At 26.8% G+C, this 21,744-nt stretch overlaps 3 protein-coding genes across 3 annotated transcripts; 1 reads left to right on the forward strand and 2 right to left on the reverse strand.

Moving 5' to 3' along the window:
• Positions 1 to 11,520: 11,520 nt before the first annotated feature.
• Positions 11,521 to 13,623, forward strand: GATA (glutamyl-tRNA(Gln) amidotransferase subunit A, putative; the record flags this gene model as incomplete). The annotated part of the gene is made up of 1 exon (XM_029003548.1): positions 11,521 to 13,623. One exon carries the CDS (start codon positions 11,521 to 11,523, stop codon positions 13,621 to 13,623), a length of 2,103 nt encoding a protein of 700 aa, XP_028860483.1.
• A 463-nt stretch (positions 13,624 to 14,086) lies between these two features.
• PmUG01_05033700 (conserved Plasmodium protein, unknown function) lies at positions 14,087 to 14,809 on the reverse strand (the record flags this gene model as incomplete). The annotated part of the gene is made up of 1 exon (XM_029003549.1): positions 14,087 to 14,809. The coding sequence occupies one exon, from the start codon at positions 14,807 to 14,809 to the stop codon at positions 14,087 to 14,089; it is 723 nt and encodes a 240-aa protein (XP_028860484.1).
• A 1,729-nt stretch (positions 14,810 to 16,538) lies between these two features.
• MCM9 (DNA helicase MCM9, putative) lies at positions 16,539 to 21,260 on the reverse strand (the record flags this gene model as incomplete). Its single annotated transcript, XM_029003550.1, has 1 exon — positions 16,539 to 21,260. The coding sequence occupies one exon, from the start codon at positions 21,258 to 21,260 to the stop codon at positions 16,539 to 16,541; it is 4,722 nt and encodes a 1,573-aa protein (XP_028860485.1).
• Between the last annotated feature and the right edge of the window lie 484 nt (positions 21,261 to 21,744).

Raw genomic sequence — 21,744 nt, forward strand, 5'->3', positions numbered from 1 at the left:
CACCATTTTCTATTTTACATATTATCCATTTTTTCTTTCTCCACTTTTTGTTTCTTGATATAAATAAATAAAAAAAAAATATCCGAAATAGGATATTGTAATAATAACTGTTTTACATATATAGTTAATAGCTGTATATATTCTAAAGTTAATGTATGTACACGTGTAAATAAATAAATAGGAAGAATTATAAAATTCAATTCCAAAATATTTTTCAAAATTAACGTCCTTAATGCAAACTAATTAGACTATTTGTGTATAACAGAGCTTATTTTTTATTTTTATTATTTTTTTTTTTTATATTTTAAAAATGTTATTTTAGCTAGTTTGTTTCTTTTATAGTTGTTAAAAAAAATGATACAGACTTCAAAATACCTATATACTTAAAATACATGAATATGGTAAGTATTAGTTAGATAATTGTTTTATACAATTTTATATATTTAATAATAATTTAGAGTTTAATAAAAAAAAAAAAAAAAAAGCTCCACTTTTACAATGTAACTGCTACTGTGAACGCAAACGTTAACTTTGTCGTAAGAGTTTGGAACCCGTAGGATACGAAACTTTGACACGTACTTTCAATATCAGAATAGTTAGTTACAGAGAAAAAGCGGTAAGATAATTATATCTTCATGTAATTATAATTTTTTTTTTTGTATACTTAAGTACAAATGTTAAAAAAAAAAAAATGCAATAATGATTATTTTAATATATTCATATAATTAAAATGCATAAATATCAAAATAATTAAATACAAAATATCATTGTTCATAAATAAAACTTTTTTTAAATGTTATATTTATAAAAATTTATGACATTTTCATAAATTTAACTTTCATAATGCATGATTTATGCATAAATGTTTTTATCGTTTTTCTATTTAAAAAAGTGTCCAATAAAAATCATATAAAAATTATACAAAGTTCATATTAAATAATTTCTTTTAAAAAATATACGTATGCATAGTGATCATATAACAAGAATAATTGAATACTAATTAACTAATAATAAATAATGTTAAAATATGTAAAAAAAAAAATTAAGAGACCCCTATCCCAGGTATTTGCTTTCACTGGTTCTTACTATGCTATCTAGTGAGAGACTGCTTCCCGGGAACTTGAATTAGTTATCAACACTTTCTTATTAGAATATCTAACGAGTGGAATAAGAGTCGCTTAAAGCTATTTCGTGCAATTATAATTATATTAATATAAATTGTTTTTTTTTAATCGTACTTGTGCTTATATATTCAGATAAATAAAAAAATATATATATGCCCATTATACTAGTTCCTGAAATAAGCATATAAAATAAAATTAAATTGTATATTATCCAAAATAAAGGAATTAATAATATTAATATTCATAAATATAAAATATATTATGAATCCGTTTTGTAAACAGTTATGAACAGTGAATATTTTTATACCTCAATTTTCCTGACTTGTGAATAATTATAAATTATGCTTTCTTACAGTCTTATATTTTTCATAAAATTTGTAAAAATAAATACGGTTAATTTTTATTTTAATTGGATCACAATATGGTTGATAAAATACAATTATTATTTATTGAATATAAATAAATATATAAGTTATTGAATATTTAAAAATGTCAAAAAAAAAAAAAAAATGGTGCGCCACTATCCCAAGCTGCTTATTCAATGGATCCAAATGCTAACATTGTCGTAAGAATTTTAAGCCCGAGGGATTCGAACCTGCGATCCTTAGTTCCAAAGTTAACACCCTTAGCCACTGTGCTAGTGACGACAAGAAAATAATATTGTCATTGTGTTTATACTTATAATTTTTTTTTTTTTACGTGTGGCACATATTTGTACTTATATAAAAAAAAAGTTGTGTTTGTCAGAGTAATTTAAATGTTCATCAATGTTTTAGTGAAAGTTTAAATACTTATATAAAAATAAAATAAAAATAAGCACTAATGAGAATGGATAAATATAGAACATTTTCTTGCCTTAATTAGAATAACATTAAGGAAAAGTTTATTAACTATATTTTTTTATATCTTATTTTACCTGAACAAATTATATTTATTTTCTCTTTTTAAATTTCTGATTATAACCATATTAAAAAAAAATAAAGTGGAATACCCGTTTTATCCTGAATTTTATGACAAAAATATAAGCTTTTATTATATGAGGAATAAATTTTTATATTTTTTTGATTATATATTCATGTTCACCAAATTAAAATTATGAAGTATGTGAGCATAAGTAATTTTGCTTAAAATATTTTCTTCTAAAGCTGGAAAACTTTTAATGTAAAGAAGCTTATTAAAAAATTAAATATAACCTGCACGTGTCAGGTAGCAAAAAAGTATGTTTAATGTTTTAAAAAAAATATTTTTAAGATCTTATTCATTTATTTTTTTTTTTGCATAATATATCTTTCATTGTTTAGTTATATGATATGTTGTAGAAAAGTGCTGGCACACACTACAAAATTTATTAGTTATTTAGAGTTAATTCATAATATACAAAATCTAGCTAAATAAGTGAAACATTATAAGATAGAAGGAAAAATTAGTTAATATACACATGTAAAATGTTTTTTTAAAATATTAAGCATACAGTAATAAAATGATGAGAACTGTGTAGTTTTCAGTATTTATCGTAAAAGATTTAAAAGCTTTTTTGATTTTTTCCTAGGTTTATTCATATGTACTACTACTGCTACTACTGCTACTACTGCCACTACTGCCACTACTGCCACTACTGCCACTACTGCCACTACTGCAGATATGAAAGACATTTATCTTCTTTAAGTTAGTCATATTTTTCTATATCGTAAAAAAATGTTGTATCAAGGGTAAAAAGAAGAACATATTGCTATAACTGCATAGCTATCATAATAATGTAATAAAAAATAAAGATATATAAGAAAAAAGAGATTAAGATAAATAGCCTTTAGTTATTCTCCAGAATTTTGAAATATTTTAGGTAAAAATTTCCATTATGCAAATATGAACTAGCGTTATTATAACGTGTTTTCATAGTATTGGAATACATTCTTTAGGGACTGTTGAAATATATAATATACATTTTGATTAAATTCTGTAAATATATTTCTTTTTTTTTTTCATCACATATATATATTTACGTGTGTGTATTCATGAAGATAAATTTTTATAGTCCTACAAAACAAATTAAGAATAGAACTATGTTCTAAACAACTGCTACTGTAAAAGTGAGATACATATATATCAAGGATAACCTAGGGTGTTAATATTACCGATATTTATACAATTTTTTTTTTTGTTTATTTCAACAGCAGAAAATTCTGAATATAATACATATATTAAATAAAATATCTAGTTTCACAAAGTTTATCAACATGCAAGTAGTAAATGAACGCATTCAATAATATATCATCTCCGTCAGAAATATTTATTTCAAAAAAAATAACATATACTCATATTACATAAATACTTAAGCATATTTCTTTCACCCCTTATATATATATACTTATTCTAAGAAATAGGTGTTTCATAATAATATATTCATAGTACAAAATTTTTAAAATACTGTGCTTTCACATATGCATACATTATAATAACGAAATTATGTTATATGTCTCTTTTATAAATAGAATAAATAACTACATATATTCAACCAAATAGAAGAAAAACAAAATTAATTAAAAGAACAACAAAATTATGCACAAGTCAGGCAAAGTGAAATATAAAAATATTTACTGTTCATAATTTTTCATAAAACTTGTAGATAAAACGTTTTGTGTTTAAGAAAATCCTCATTTTTCAAAAAACATTATTTAATATTATACATTTTAATATAACTTAATTTTATATATGTACACACTGTAGAGGGTATATTTTTAATTTTTTTTTTTTTTTTTTTATGTATGTATACTTTTATCAAATCAAAAAAAAAAAAAAAAAAAAAAAAAAAAAAAAAATTGAGTATAATTATAATTATACAGAATAATTTTAAGCGACTCGTACACCAGTGGTTAGGCGTGTTGATTAGGAAGTGATAGTAACTGGTTCAAGTCCCGGGGTATCAGGCGTTCACAAGTCAACATACTAATATGAATCACTGCGAGGGAGTACTTGGGATGGAGTCGATCAAATTTTTTTTATATTTTTTTTACATTAGCAATGTCAATGTAATAATATTTACTTATTATAATTGTATGTTCACTATGTATATGTATTAAAATAAAAATAATTTAATCTCAGCTGTGTATGATTTTTATTGGATACATTTAAAAAAAAAAATATATAATATAACCAGTGTCGCATGCGTCAGGTAATATTAAATATAAATTTATGTACACATCATAAATTTCTTTAAATTTAATACTTTTTTTAATTTTTTATGTTCATCCATATATTTCGTTTAATTCGTTTGATTTTTGCTTATTTTATTTATATAAATAAGTTCAAATAAATATTACAGAGGCATATATTTTTTCCCTTTGTATGTACAAAAGAGACAGAATTTGTGCATAAAAAAAAAAAAAAAAATTATGACTATAATCAGAATGACCAGATTATTTTCTTGTCATCACTAGCACAGTGGCTAGGAATGTTAATTTTAGAACTAAGTGTATTAGTTTCGAATACTTCTCGCTTAAAATTCTTACGACAATGTTATCATTTGGATCCACTAAATAAGCAGATTGGGATATGGGCGCACTATCTTTTTATTTTCTTTATAGAATGCCATTAAATACATGAATGAACATGATATTATATTATAAAAAAAATATATATGTATTCAATATACCTTTAAAAAAAAAAAAGATTAATACCATTAAAAAGGATTAATTGCGTTAATCCATTGCTAAAAAAATAATCATATCATTAAATCGATTTTTTCATTTTTGCATAATGAAGATAAAACATACATCCATGTTATGCACAATTGATGTACTTAGTGGTGTTGCAGTAGTTATCCCTGAGGTACCACTAAAAAGAATGAATGCGTTAATTTTTTCTATTTATGAAAATTAACTTGTTTCATTGTTTAAATTTTATGTATATAGAAATTATCCATGCGTACACACAGATAATTATTGGAATATCTGATTTTATTTTTTGTTTCGTTTTTACTTAAGTATGCGTCGAAATTTTGTGAGAGGAAACAATGGTTAGTGTATAAGAGTGAAAATAGTAAATATACTAGAATGCGCATAGTAAGTGTACTATAGTGAAATAGTAAGTATAGTATAGAGAAATAGTAAGTATACTGTATATAAATAGTAAGTATAGTATAGAGAAATAGTAAGTATAGTATAGAGAAATAGTAAGTATAGTATAGAGAAATAGTAAGTATAGTATAGAGAAATAGTAAGAATATTAGAGTGAAAATGGGGAGCATATATAAAAGTAATCGTGTGGAGTTTATAAATCTAAATAATATCGAAAATGTTAAAGTAAAATACGATTATCTTATATAAGCAGAAAATTATAAGCATAATTGCAATGGCAATAAAAATTATTTGCTGTTACATATTCAGTTGCTAGTATTAATGAAGATGGATGTGCAAGTCGAGGTCTTTATTGCCAATGTTATCTCCAAATTTTCATAGTAATGTTTGCATGTGTATCCTCTGCAAAATAATAAGATTGGGGTAAGGGAATGCCAAAATATTTTTTCATATTCCTTTGTATTAACATGAAATGCTTTCAATTGTAATGTCAAATGTTTTTAATAGTAATATGAAATGTTTCAATTATTTATACTTACTATTTAAGTGTGTGTACAAAAAAAGAATAATATAAAAGATGAGTAATCTTTTTAATAATTATCTAGGAATTGAAACAAATTAATAACATCTTGAAATTTTGTGAAAAAAAAAAATATATATATATATGTACAGCAATTTCATGCACACATCAGGGATATGTTGCTATATGTGTAAGCACTTTTGAGGAATTCTTAGAAATTTATTATTTCATTTATAGTTTAATGATGAATATTCTTACTCATCGACAAATAAACTACATATATATATATATATATTTTTTTTTTTTTTTTTTTTTGTATGGTTAATGAGATATAATAAAATTTTTTGTTATTGCTCTTCCAATGGAATAGCTATATTTACATATATATATATATATATATATATAGCTATTCGAGCAAAAACAAAAAAAAAAATTAAATTTATAACTACATGTAGACAAATTAATCATTAAAAAAAGAAAAATTACACGAATACAAATTATATAAAAGTAAATATGAAAAAATAGAAATAAGTAAAAAAGGGTTTATGTATAATTTTATATGAGATTGGTTATTCTTGAATAATGCATCATATTTTGCTTTCTCATTTTTAATATTTCACTTAATAACATTACATAAAATGCATATATTTTATTACAATATAATCTACAAACATTTATATTTTTTTAAATGTTAATATATAATTCGTTATTTTACTTTCATAATAATAAAAAATTTACATTATGTAGCTTATTAATTTATACATCATTAGGAATTAACATTTTCAATATAGTAAAAACTGATTTTTCTAATTCATCATTTTATGAAAAATTTGAACAGTACCTGAACAAATCATATAAAATTTGAGTTACGTTATTTAATGGAATAGTAAATTTCCTGTAATACATTCATTTAATACATGTTTGTAAGAATATTTTCATTATATTGTATGATGTATTGTGTGGCATCACAGGGATGATATAAAATTATTCGCTATGAAATACTTGTACAGCTTAATATACAATCATTATGAACAAATTATGAACAAATTATGAACAAATTATAAACAAATTATAAAGCAAAAGAAATGATATATATTTCATAAGTAAAATGCAAATAAATGAATAATTCTGTTGAAGTGTAGGGAAATTACGCATATTTTTACATTTCAAAATTTCCAAATGATCTGCATGTCGTACGTTTTCCTAATTTACCAACATTCACTATGAGATATACGAACATAATATTAACTTGCTAAAATTGTTAAATAAACACACCCTCATGGCATATGCCCATATATATATATATATATATATATATATATATATATATATATAACAATAGGTAGTGTATTCATAATATTGATTTTTAATGAGTACTAGAAAATTCATTAATAACCACTTAACATATAATGCACTAAAAAAAATGGCATTTCCAGTAAGAAAATTAAAATAGAAAATAATATTACTTAAAGAAAAGTGTAATATAGTGCGTGTTCGCTTATTTACATTAAAAAAGTAAAATTAAATTAAAAGAAAATAACCCAATTAATTTATTAACCGATCAGATATTTTCTTATAATGCAATACTATAATTCGAAAAATACTATACCATTAATGTACGCAATATAATAAGCATAACAATAAATTATAAATCTCAAAATAAAAATTAAAGTAACAAACATATTTAAAGATAGTAATAAAGTTAATAATAGCTATACTTAAAATAATTAAAAATAATAATTCAAAATATGTATAAGCAATAAATTTTGTATTATCTTTTTGAAAAATATTCAAGTAATAAAATCTTTCTTTCCTCTTAACTGTATACACCATAACATAAGCATTATGCTCTTGATATTACTTATTATATATAAGGAAATGTTCATATATATAACCCATTAATATTTGGAAAAAAAAAGAAAAAATACATTATACCAAACATATTATACTAAACATATTATACTAAGCATATTATACTAAACATATTATACTAAGCATATTATACTAAACATATTATACTAAACATATTATACTAAACATATTATACTAAACATATTATATTAAATACAAAAAAAAAAAAAAGATAAAAAAAAAGAAAAAGAAATAATTTTGCTCCTATTACAAGCTACTTTTTCAGTGGTTCCAAATGTAGATTTTGTCGTAAGAATTTTACGTCTGAGGGATTCAAACCTGCAACCCTTACTTCCAAAGTCAACAGCGTTAACCACCGCCTTAGTAACAACAAGAAAATAATACTTTCATTGTGTTTATACTTATAATTTTTGTTTTGTTTTGTTTTATTTTATGCATGTATACTCATATTAAGGCAAAAAAAAAAAAAAAAATAATAATATAGCCACTTCATTATTTGGTGTACATATATAAAATTAAGTTAAATTAAAATGTATAATATTAAAAATTATTTTTTGAAAAATATGAATATTCATAAACACAAAATGCTTTATCTACAACTTTTATAAGATATTATGAACAGTAAATATATTTATGCATCAGATTTCCTGACCTGTGCATAATTATAATTTGTACTATGTCACAATTTTTTTTTTTTCATAAAATTTATAAAAACATATACGATCAATTCATAATTTAACTGAAATGTAATATAAATTAAAAAACAGAGTAATTATTTATTACATATAAATAAATTTATAAGTTATTGAATATTTAAAAATATCAAAAAAAAAAAAAGTATGGTGCGCCCCTATCCCAAGCTGCTTTTTCAATGGATCCAAATGTTAATTCGGTTGTAAGAGTTTTAAGCCCGAGGGATTCGAACCTGCGACCCTTATTTCCAAAATCAACACCCTTAGCCACTGTGCTAGGGACGACAAGAAATTTATATTATTATTGTAATTATATTCATTTTTTTTTTTTTTTTTTTTAACCTATATGCTTGAGCATACAAAAAAAAAAAAAAAAAAAAAAAAAAAAAGCAATAATTATATGAACACATGCATACACTTAAAATACACAAATGTCAAAACGAATAAATTCAAAATATAAATATTCTTAAATAAAGACTGTTTAATGTAACCACAATGTGAAAATTTATGAACAGTACATGCTCATATACTTCAATCGTCCTGACTCGTGCATAATTTTGCTGTAGTTTTTCTTTATTTATGTTATAATATTTGCAAAGATATACATGGTTAATTCATTTTTAAATGGAATTTTATATAAATGATATGAATTTTATGGTATTTCCTAGTACTTTTGCTTATGATTAAATTCATAAAACTTCGTGATATTTAAAAAGTAAAAAAAAAAAAAAAATGCTATTTAACCTCCTACCACAATCTGCTTTTTCAGTTGATCCAAGTGTTAACTTTGTAGTAAGAGTTGTAAATCCAAAAGATTCGAACCCTGGATACTTAGTTCCAAAGTTAACATCCTTAGCTAATTGGCAAGAGATGACAAAGAAATAATATTGTCCTAGTAATTATATTCATAATTTTTTTTTTTTTTTTTTTGTATGTATATATGTAAACATATGTACCTTAAAAATAGGTTGTTGCACGAGTTATGTAAAAAGACATATATATTAAAATTAAAATGCCTACTATTCAAAATAAATGAACAAGAAATGTAAATTTTCAAAAATTATAGTATGGTTAAAATAAGAAGGGTTATACGCATTTTTGTATCTCTTCTGTGTGATCATAATTAAAATTATTCTTATCTTCCATTTCTTAATTATTATCTTCGTTCATAAAAATTTATTTATTTTACTGTTGGGTTTTATGGCTAAAATGTGTCTATATATATGTATATTTGTGTAAGAATGCATATCTGCATATGTATACATACTAACGCAAATTTTATATGTTCTCGTTTTCCTGCATTAAATTTAAAATACATTTTTCAAGCGATAAATATTTATTTAACGCAAAAATAAAAAACGGACTCCCATTTGATGCTTTCCCTTTTTCAATTATAAAAACATACATTTTATGAAATTTTTTTATATGAAAGTATACTAATTGTTAAAAATACATTTTATGTGTCTAAATAATATTTCTTTCATTTTTAAGTTTATGATCTGATGTTTGAATTTGTCTTCGTGTATATTACAACATATACCTCCTTTCCAACACATACACACACAAGGTCGCAAACACATATATAAACATTTACAAGATGCTAAAATGTGTTTCTAACAAAAATATGCTCTACTAATGCAAAAATCTTACATGTACATATAGTAAAGAACTAACTGTGTTTATGATTAAGCATTTGGGATATTGTGTGTCATACTGTACATGATTTGATAAAAATCATCTTAGTCCATTCATTTGGGACTTAAAATTATTCAGCGTATATAAAACTGTTTATTATATTAAGAGTTAATTAACAGTAACTTTCAAAATTGTTAATAATGTTGAAGGGGTGTATAATTTATAAAATATAAACTAATTTCTTGCATATAGCAATAAAGTTATTTACATATTTTTTAGCCTTGCCTTTGTAAATAAAATTAAAATAAGTATCCAATTACACAGTGAAGAAAATAAATAAAAAAAAAAAAAAAAAGCTAACCTAACGAAAAATTTTCAAAAAAACATTATAAATACACATGCAAAAGAAGGAAATATTAGGACACTCATATCACGCCTTTTTAAACGATTAACTCCACAACTTATGCTAATCATAATTTGAAAGATAAAGCGATGTTTGTACTTCAAATTATATGGCTAATTTTTTTTTTAAGCTGTACCTACTGGTACTTGGAAAAAGAATATAAAAGTGAAATATAATAAAATGAAATTAGAAATATAATAAAATAATAAAAATAAAAGTATATTTCTTAAAAAAATTGATTCCCTCATTAATACGCATTTCTTAATAAAAATCGTTCAAACGTTCACACAGTGCAAAATTAAAAATTACGAGTATCAATGATTTTCAATAAAACAAGAAATAGTAAAGGCACAAAAATGATTATCAATGTAGATTGCTTACGAATGTCATACTGCTCCTTATTTTTTAAAAAGTCGAAACATGCAAAACATGTGCGTACACTTATATACATTTATATATTTACACGTATATGTTTATGCACATATACATATACGTACGAATAACGCGAGTACATATTTTCACTTCCTTAAACGATGAAACGATTAAACGATAAAACGATAAAACGATTAAACGATAAAACGATAAAACGATTAAACGATTAAACGATTAAACGATTAAACGATTAAACGATAAAACGATATAACGATATAACGATAAAACGATAAAACGATTAAACGATTAAACGATTAAACGATTAAACGATTAAACGATAAAACGATTAAACGATTAAACGATAAACCGATAAAACGACAAAACGACAAAAGGTACAATTTTTTGAAAAGAAACATGCTGACTTGTTCTACTCTATACTCTTAATTACATTTTAAAATGTAACAAAAAAATTAAGATATTAATAAAAACAACTAAGTAATAATTTTTTTTTTTTTTTCAAAGGAGAAGAAAGAAATGTATATGTTCGCTCATAAGAGATTAAAAAATGCTTACACGATAAACACGTTACAACATTGGCAAAAATATATTTCTTATGTTACCTATTTGTGTAATTAAAAACAAAATAAAAGGGAAAACGGTAAAAAGCATTCCCACGCATGTTTGCACATATATATATTTTTATATATATATACATGCACGTACCTATGCACACACGTGAAACAGGCGGAAATACGGAAGGATGTTAAATTGCAGGAAAGAAAATGTACCCGCTTGAAGTTCGATAAATGGGGAAACACGTAAATATAATATGCACAGACTACCCATAAATTTATTGTACATTTCCTTTTTATTTCTGAACATTGACATATTTAACATTTTACAATCACTATGCTTAGTTAAAGATAGTGTAGCGTTCAGAGTAGCAAAAAATAATAATTTTTTGAAAAATGAAATACCCCACTTTGTTAATTACAAGGGATGCAAAAGTGCATGTACCCTATCTTATATATTTTTGAAGGACAAACATATACATGCAGAAAAAGGGAGAAGAAAAAGAAACTGTACACATATAATTACGTATAATAGTACTTATGGTTGTGCACATGATAGTACATATGATAGTACATATGATAGTACATATGATAGTATATATGATAGTACGTACAATGAAAATAAGTATAGTGAGTTTAACAGCTCTCACATATATCAAATAAGAAGGAAAATATTATCATCCAAGCTTGACATAAAATATATCTTTGAAAAATATATAATTAAGAAAGTATTGCATGAAAATATTAACAAATATAACAGCTTTTCGTATATATATTCCACTGATGAAATATATGAACAGATCAGAAAATTGTACAGAATTTATGAGCAGTGTGGAAATTTATCAAAACTACCAAAATTGTTTGGACTTCCAATCGTTTTAAAAGACAACATAATAACAAAAAATATACCAACAACAGGAGGAAGTAAAATTCTATCAAAGTATATACCTTCTTACGATAGTACACTTGTAAAAAAATTGAAGAAAAATGGTGCAATCATAATAGGAAAAACACGTTTAGATGAATTTGCAATGGGATCCTGTACGGGCAAGGTAAAAAATCCATTTAATGAAAAATATTTATCATGTGGTGGTTCTTCTGGTGGATCAGCTAGCTGTATAGGATCAAAGATTATGAACTGTTCAGTAAATACAGACACAGGTGGATCCATTCGAACTCCATCATCTTTATGTGGATGTATTGGGTTAAAACCTACCTATGGAAGAATTAGTAGATATGGTGTTATACCATATAATGAAGAAACTGATGTAGTTGGGTTAATATGTAACAATGTGTATGATTGTAGTGTATTGTTGGATGTTTTAAGTGGGAGGGACAAAAAGGATTTAACAACGTTAAAAATTAAAAAAATTAAAAAAAAAAAAAAAGAAAAAGAAGAAAAAGAAAAAGAAAAAGAAAAAAGAGAAATAAAAGAAATAAAAAATGTGAACAGTTTATTGAAAAAATATGAACTGTCAGAAAGATTTAAAAGTCAAAAACCATTAAAAAATATGAAGTTTGGATACATATGTGAAGATATTTTAATGGACTGTTTTGTTGATAAAATTGTTTACATCAATTATAAAGAGGTTATGCGAAATATTGAACATTTGGGAGGAACATTAATAAATACTAATATTTACAAATTAATTGATTACTGTTATATATATTATGTATATTCAATGATTATAGCGCATAGCAATATTTCAAGAATGAATGGAATAAATTATAATATGCATAATATAAATAATGAAACGAATTATATTAATAAAGTTAGGTCAAATATGATAAATGAAAATGTGTTAACAAGAATAATTGGTGGTTCTATTTTTTCCTCTCATTTTCAAAAAATAAATTTTCGTAATATATTTTTAATGGTAAAAAAAAATCTTACCAAAAAATTAAAAATACATTTTAAAAAAGTAAATTACATTTTGTTACCTTCCATTCCTAGAAGTAATAATATACGAGACGACATAGTAAACACGTGTGTATATGATGATATCATTTTAAAAGGAGGAAATATTGAACATAGTATACATAGTGGCAATGGTCATATAAATGATATACATGTAGATATGGAAAATTTATGGAAAAAGAATAAATACAACAAGTACATGAAAGAAGTTTTCTCTATTGTGTCATCTATTACAGGCTTCCCAAGTATAGTCATACCAACAGGAACATTCACGAAAGATTTTAACGAACCGCAGTCCTTTCAGTTGATAACTTCAAACTTAAATGAAATAGGATTACTACGAGTTGCCTTAGCATACAAGGAAAAGCTCAACGTTAATAAAAAATTAATAGAGAATTTGAATAATTTGAATAATTTGAAAAACGTGCAAAACGGCGAGTAATGAAGAGGATCACTCGAAGTAGGGTCACTGTCTACTCAAAGTAACATGCACACAAAAAAAACAAAAAGTAAAATATAAACGTGTGTATGTATATATATATATGTATATATATATGTTTGTGTGTGTACATTAGTGTGCACACGGCTGATGCTGCTTGAGTGGGGAAATTACGCAAAACTAAAACCTTTTATTTTGGAGGAAAAGTTATGGGAAAAAAAAAGAAATTTCAAAAAAATATACATACATGAATATGCTGCTCTCGTTTAGTATCCACGTCATTTTGTGCTTTTATTTTTCCTACTCCTATATTCATATTTTTTTTTTTTTTTTTTCTGTTCTGTTTTGGCCATGTATATGTGTTTCTATATAACCCAACAATGTATGTATAACGTCCAGCAGGCATTTGCACCTTTCTCGTTTCTTTTTTTTATTTTAAATAGAAATACATAACAAAAAGAAAATACTAAAACAGCTCATCCTCTTTAACAACAAGGAAATTGTTCAAATCAACAGGCGGGACACACAATTCGTTCTTATCATCTGTTTCCGTTTCTTTCTTTTTCCCTTTTAGCGTACTAGGATCTTCATTTGCAGTTGCGCCATCCTTATTAGGACTCCTATTATTGTTATTATCATATCTTTTTGAGAATTGTATTTCTTCCTCATCCACTCCGCCATCCGCTGCACCATCCATCTCCTCATATACGTGCTGTTTATCCTTCCTTCTGCCACTACCTCTGTCTGTATCTGTGCATTTCTCTTCATTCTCATCACTGGAAGACATTTTTGCCTTTTTTTCATTTTTATTAATCTTTTTGTTAATTCTTAGTTGTTTTATCTTATTCTTTTTCATTAACCTTTTATTTTTTTTCTTTTGCCTTTTTTTTTCTATATATTCTATTTTCTCCCTTCTTTTACTCTGAAATATCTGATTGTCCGTATATTCTTTCCATTGTTTTTCAATTATTTCTAGTCTTTCATTTTCTTCATTCCTTTGTTTTCGGTAAAGATCAAAATAGTCACTACCTGCCCCTGCACTACTACCCCACACGTTTGGAATTTTTTCCACTTTTAATTTTGCCTTTGCCTTGTCTTTCTCATTTTCGTCCTCCTTTCTTTTGACAGGCATTTTTATTATTCGTCCATCTGATAGCATAACTTCATCTTCTACTATTTTTATGTCCATCTTTTTGTAAAAATTAATACAACAAAAGGGGGGGCACAAGGACGGAAAAAAAAAAGAAAAAAATAAGTTAGCGAATAATATAAAATAAAAAATAAGTACACGAATTATAAAAATCAATAAATAAGTAAACAAATTATATAAAACAAAATTAAAGTAAACGAATTATATACAACAAAATTAAAGTAAACGAATTATATAAAACAAAATTAAAGTAAACGAATTATATACAACAAAATTAAAGTAAACGAATTATATACAACAAAATTAAAGTAAACGAATTATATACAACAAAATTAAAGTAAACGAATTATATACAACAAAATTAAAGTAAACGAATTATATACAACAAAATTAAAGTAAACGAATTATATACAACAAAATTAAAGTAAACGAATTATATAAAATAAAAAAAGGTAAACAAATTATATGATATAAAGGATCATCAAAACAGAGCATTAAGAAGTAAGCTACGTATGAGAAGGTACTTCTGAACCATTTACATACATGTTCGTTCATATTTATATGTGTTACATTCCCTCAGGTTATATGACATATTCATTTCCTTATTCTCTTAGGCATATATTGTGTCAAGGGTAGGTAGTAAGTTAATTACTTACTCCATCAAGCTGTTACCAATATGAGGTTATTCTTCTTATTATAGGAAGAAAAGTAATTGTTTCGCCATCTGTTCTTTGTTTTTTTTTTTAGAAAAAATTATGTTCAATTTTTTAAAAAAGGAATTCAATTAAATTAAGTATGGGGGTAGCGGTATACTAAAATGTTATTTACGTGCCCTTTTTCCCTCATTTTGTTTATTCGTTTATTCGTTTATGCTTTTATTTATACAAGCATTTATATATATGTATATTTATATTTATATTTATATTTATATCTATTCATTTATTGTTTTTTCTTTTTTACCTTTGCCCATTTTTATTATCCGAACAAGGGCATCAATTGGCAATAAAATGAGCTATCGGAAAAAATGAGAGCAAAAACGTTTATGGTGTTAAATAGGAATATCTATACGCGAATATGCACGTTTTTGAAAAATAGTGAAGTCAAATAATTGAACAGTGAATCCGCTAAGCAGTTCAAGATAATTAAAAAAAAAATTTCTCCATTTTGACATTTTTTACATGAACAAACTAGCCATACAACAATACATTAAAAAAAAAAAAAAAAGGAAAAATGGGAAAAATGGGAAAAATGGGAAAAATGGGAAAAATGGGAAAAATGGGAAAAATGGGAAAAATGGGAAAAATGGGAAAAATGGGAAAAATGGAAAAAATGGAAAAAATGGAAAAATTGGAAAAAATGGAAAAAATGGAAAAATTGGAAAAAATGGAAAAATTGGAAAAAATGGAAAAATTGGAAAAAATGGAAAAAGTCCATGACACCTGCACAAATGTTAGGTGCCAAATAAGCAATTACATTGGTGTGCAAAAAAATAAAATGAAATAAAATAAAATGAATAATAAATTAAATAATTAATTAATTAAATTTGTATAAAGTAATACAAAAAGAACCATTGAATTCTCCTAGGACGCAATCAAAACAAAACCAATGTACTCTTCTAAAAAAAGACGTAGTTCTCTTTTTTCATCCACATTGCCTTAAAAAGAAGAAAAAAAAAATATATGAAAAATAGTTACCTCGACACATAAACACGGACTAAAATTTCCTCATCTTTTAAGCGAAGTTAACATTGTGTTGAATTCTCACTATACTAAACGACTGTGTATATAATTCCATTTTGTTCAACCAAATTTAATTTATTCATAATGATGTTTTTAAAATAAAGATATAAGGATTTATAAAAAAGAACGTCATCTAAGGAATAGAAAGTTTTATGCATGTTATTATATAATAATAATAAATCAGCTAGATTTTCAAGTATCCCTGTTCTAGCTATAAGTATATTATTTGAAATGGTTTTAATAGCTATTTTATACCCCCGTAAACTTAGCTCAACTAATAAAATAATATTCATTACATCATCCAAAGTAACAATATTATTATGCATCAATTTAGAGTGTGCTTCACTTAGCCGTATTAAACTTTCTAGAGTTCGAACTGTTGTTCCATTATCTCCATCGTTATACTCTCTCAATTTAGTATAGTACTTAATTAATATTAGCTTAGAGTTTTTATTAAAATTTGGAAAACAATTAGTTTTAACATAATATATGTATTCCTTCAATTTTTCACTGGACCACGAAATTTTGTCATCCTCACATTGTGGCGAGAAACGATTACTACTGTTAATGGCATTGGCAGTATTAGGGGCATTGATAGTATTAGGGGCGTTGATAGTATTAGGGGCATTGATAGTATTAGGGGCGTTGATAGTATTAGGGGCATTGATAGTATTAGGGGCGTTGATAGTATTAGGGACATACGGGTGCCATCTTGGGCCATTATTTGTGGGATGTAGTACTCTCGAGGAGCTACCCCTTTTACTCATTTTGCAAGCATATTGCTTCTCTCGCCTGTTCTGAATGTGTACATTAACATGTGTTTCATCCTGCCCTTCACCCAGCATCTCATCCTGCCCCTCTTCCAGCATATCCTCGTGCACCTCTTCCAGAACTCCTTCCAGCTCTTTTTCTTGTGCCGATGCACCAAGATATTGTTCTTTCATTTCTTGCTCCATTGCGCGTTCTATTCGTCTGTGCCTTTGTCCTTTGCCATCATTTATAAGGCCCTTTTCTTTTACGAGACCATTATAAGACACATTCTCTTCAGAATCTCTATCCAAGATATGATCGGCAATTTTGGAATCCATTTCATTATTATCCTCTGTTATAACAACTAAGTCAAATCTACTTAGTAAAGCATAAGAAAGATTAATAATAAGCACTTTACTATTAGAAGTAGCTAAATTTCCTTTAATGTTTTTATGTAACTCAAAATTAGATGCACCGATAATAGTACATTTACAGTTCAATTTATCCACTATACCACCTTTTGCTACGGATATGGTTAATTGTTCCATAGCTTCGTGTATAGCATTTTTATTTTCATTTTTCATTAAACAAAATTCGTCAATACAACAAACTCCATTGTCTGCTAATACTAACGCTCCACTTTCTAACATAAAATTATTTCCCTCCTTTATAGCTGCACATGTTAATCCAGCAGTAGTACAAAACATACCTGACACGTTCATGCAAATGTTGCTTATTTTATGCACTTCTTTTAATAACTGTGATTTTCCTGTCCCTGGATCTCCAACCAACAGTAAGTGACACAATGCCCTTCTGCCGCAGTTTTCTGACGAAAAATGTGTGTCCCTCTTTCTTTTATGTTTCTCCCTACTTCTTCTTTTTCTTATCTTACCTTTACCCCCACTTCTTCGCCCATTACTGCGTTCGCTACTTTTCCCATTATTTTTTTTGCTTCTTCCTTCATTAATGTATTCATTTCTACCATCGATACTTGCATCTATGCTATCACTAACACTGTCATCCAGGCTATCACCGACGCTACTGCCCCCACCTCCACAGTTTAGACCTTTCCTTGTAACGATATTTCCAGACTTATCCATGTTCACACGTTTGTGAGAAGATGAGACTTCATGCTCTCTTTGAGAAACTTTTTTTCCCTCTCTTTCTTTATCTCTATTGAAATACTTTTTCCACTTATTACTTTCATTGTAAACAGAATCATTCTCATTTATTTCATTGCCACCTATTAGAACAAGTAACACTGACATTTTGGATAATTTGCAATTATACAGATTAGGGCATAAACTTTCACATATAAACCTTTTTCCTTCCATTTTCTTATGTTTAAAAATAAACCAGTACTGTTCAAAGAAATTCATTTGGAGAGTGTTTATCGAAGAGTCATAACATGTGGTCCTGTTTGACTCATACTTTTCTGCGCTTATATTAGATGGAAGTGGACGTAAAAAATCGTCTACATCCTTATCCTGGTTTGTGCTGTTACATCTTTGTAAATTTTTTTTATGATACATAGGTGGAGTAAGAGGAGTATGTTTTTTGTCTTTCTCTTCTATACCATCGCTTGGGAAAAAGTCCTTACCTTGTAACCCACTTTTTATGTTGTTATTCTCTCCTTTGTTTTTATGTTCGTTAATATAGTTTTTATTTTCATTAATGCAGTTTTTGTCATCATCCATGAGAGACTCAACACGTGCACAGGTCTTATTCATTATGTTGTTTATATATTTAGCAAAATCATCATCTAATGAAATTTCTTTACATTTTGTATTTCCCATCTCTTTACATTCAACATTATTAGCTTCAATAAAAAGCTCAGCATCACACCGCACATCTTTATATAACCTTTTCCATCTCCTTAAGATTATACCATTTATAACTACCTTTTTCCCTGGATGATATTTCCCCGCTAAATTTTCTAAAAGTACTACAGTAATTGAATAAGGGATATTTGTTTTTCTTGTGTCTTTTATTTTTATTTCTTGATAGTCAACTCTTTTAACTTCGCTTTCCAGAAATTCGAAATTTGTCCCATTGCACCTTTTCTCGGAGTATAGCTTCTTACCACTGCTCTGGTTAGGCATGCCGTTACGAGGGTCATTGAGCTTCGTCAGGCTTTTTTTGAAGCTCCTCGCGTAAACATCTGCATTGTCATACGTGTGATAACCTGCATTGCCAATCGCGCTACCGCTTGTGTTAGCCCATTCCTTTTTCCTACTCCTTCCCTTTGTGCATATCTTCCTACTACCCTTAACAGAGTCCTTCATGGTGTAACTACCTTGGGAGTTAGTCTCCTCTTTTGTAATTTGGTTTAACAAATAGCCCCCTTCGTAATATGGGGGGATATTTGTATCTATTTGAATATTATGACATTTCAATATCGTATGAGTATTATAGTACAACTCAGGAATGGCTTTTTTTTTAATTATATGATCACATTTCATACATCTAAATTTTTTATACTCTTCTAATATTTTCTTTTCCCCTACTCTTGTAATTATTCCTTCTGTGCTTATAAATTTTCCTATATGCTTACTTTCTATCTCTTGTATGTCACTAATATGTATGTCATGTAGATAAGGAACATTAATTATTCTACACTTAATTTTTATATTATGTTTATCAAAAATCATTTTCAAACAATTATTTATTTTCATTTTTATATTGACATCTTTAAAAAAAGAATAATTCTTATATGAATATAAAATACCCTTAATAAGACACGCACTGTAAAAATCTATCTCCTCCATGAACTTTTTGTCCTTTCCAAAATTGTACTCTATGAAATCACAAAACAGCCATTTTTCCTTTTCCCCCTTTGTCGCTCCGTTAGAGTGGTACTCTTGATCGTTGCTGTTATCGTTGCTGTTGTTGTTGCTGGTATCGTTGTTGTTGTTGTTGCTGGTATCGTTGCTGTTGTTGTTGCTGGTATCGTTGCTGTTGTTGTTGCTGGTATCGTTGCTGGTATCGTTGCTGGTATCGTTGCTGGTATCGTTGCTGGTATCGTTGCTGTTATCACTGCTGTTGTCGTTGCTTCGTTCGTTGCTACGTTCGTTGTTGTGGTCATCCTTAGGATCGTCACTCTGTCCGCTTCTCTCTTCTATGCCACTGTCATCTTGAGCGTTTTCCTTTTTATAGCAATTTTCCTCTTCTATATCTTTCTCCTCTTCTCCGCTTTTCCGTTCCTTCCTTGCTAACAGATTACCCGTTCCAATGTAACAGCTGATGCTAGTCACAGAGTCGTTGCCAATTACGGAGTCATCTCCCCTTACATAATAGTTACCCTTCATGCACTCGCTATCCACTACAGAGTTGTTACCCTTCATGTACTCGCTATCCGCTACAGAGTTGTTACCCTTCATGTACTCGCTATCCGCTACAGAGTTGTTACCCTTCATGTACTCGCTATCCACTACAGATTCGTCTCCCTCTATGTACTCGTTACCTGCAATTGTAAACGCTGCCCCTTTCTTCCTTGCATCAGAGTCAACGTTAAGATGGTACTTTCGAGTCTTAGAAGATACACCCTTAAGTTGATTACTTTTTGCCTCTTTATTGTGCAGAAATTCAAAGTAGCAACTGAGAAAAATAAGTCTAAAGAAAAACGGAATGGAGTAATTATCTATTACGTCAATGAATTTATGAAAATTATTTTGCATATAATATATCAATTTATTTTCCCCATATTCAATTATATCATATGTGTCAAAATAAAAATTATATATATGCTCAATTATCTCTTGGTCACTATTTTGAACATTGGAAAAATGAACATCTTCTATTTTACCGATATAATTCAGTGCTATATTTCTGACTTGTTCATAATATTTTCTATTCTTTAAAAATAATTTAATTATTATTTTATTGTAAATCTTCACATTTTTTAGACTTTCTTCTGCGTTCGAGCTTTTATATTCTTCTTCACTACTTCCATCATAATCAGTCTCACTAAAGATACTCGATTCAGAGCTGGAGAACAGCATATTCCACTGAGTAACCGAATGAAAGGATAAAAGGGTTTTCTTTCAAATTAGGTACATATCGCAAGTGTACTACCAAATGGGGGACTCCTGCTCGAAGCACATAAAACAATAAAAAGGGAAAAAAAAAAAAAATAAATAAATAAAAACGGAAGGAACAAAACAGAAGCGACAAAACGGAAGCGACAAAGAGGGAGCAACAAAGAGGGAGCAACAAAAAAAAAAGGGGAAAATGTGCAATGCCAAAAAAATAAGAGGTGGGGAGAAACATACAACGGAAAAGAGTTAAAGGAGAATGGCAAAAATTGAATATAGGGAGAATACAAATGATTTCACTCAGGTATGCTTCAACGTTCAGCAAAAATCGTAAACGCACAATTTTGTATGGTGCAAAATAAATAATTTAAAACAGTTATTTGAAAAACTTACATTTCTTTTTTTAAAGAAAAAAAAAAAAGTGCAAAACCTTAAAAAGTAAAAATTTGTG

Source organism: Plasmodium malariae, assembly GCF_900090045.1.
Source record: "Plasmodium malariae genome assembly, chromosome: 5".
Classification (NCBI taxonomy): domain Eukaryota; phylum Apicomplexa; class Aconoidasida; order Haemosporida; family Plasmodiidae; genus Plasmodium; species Plasmodium malariae.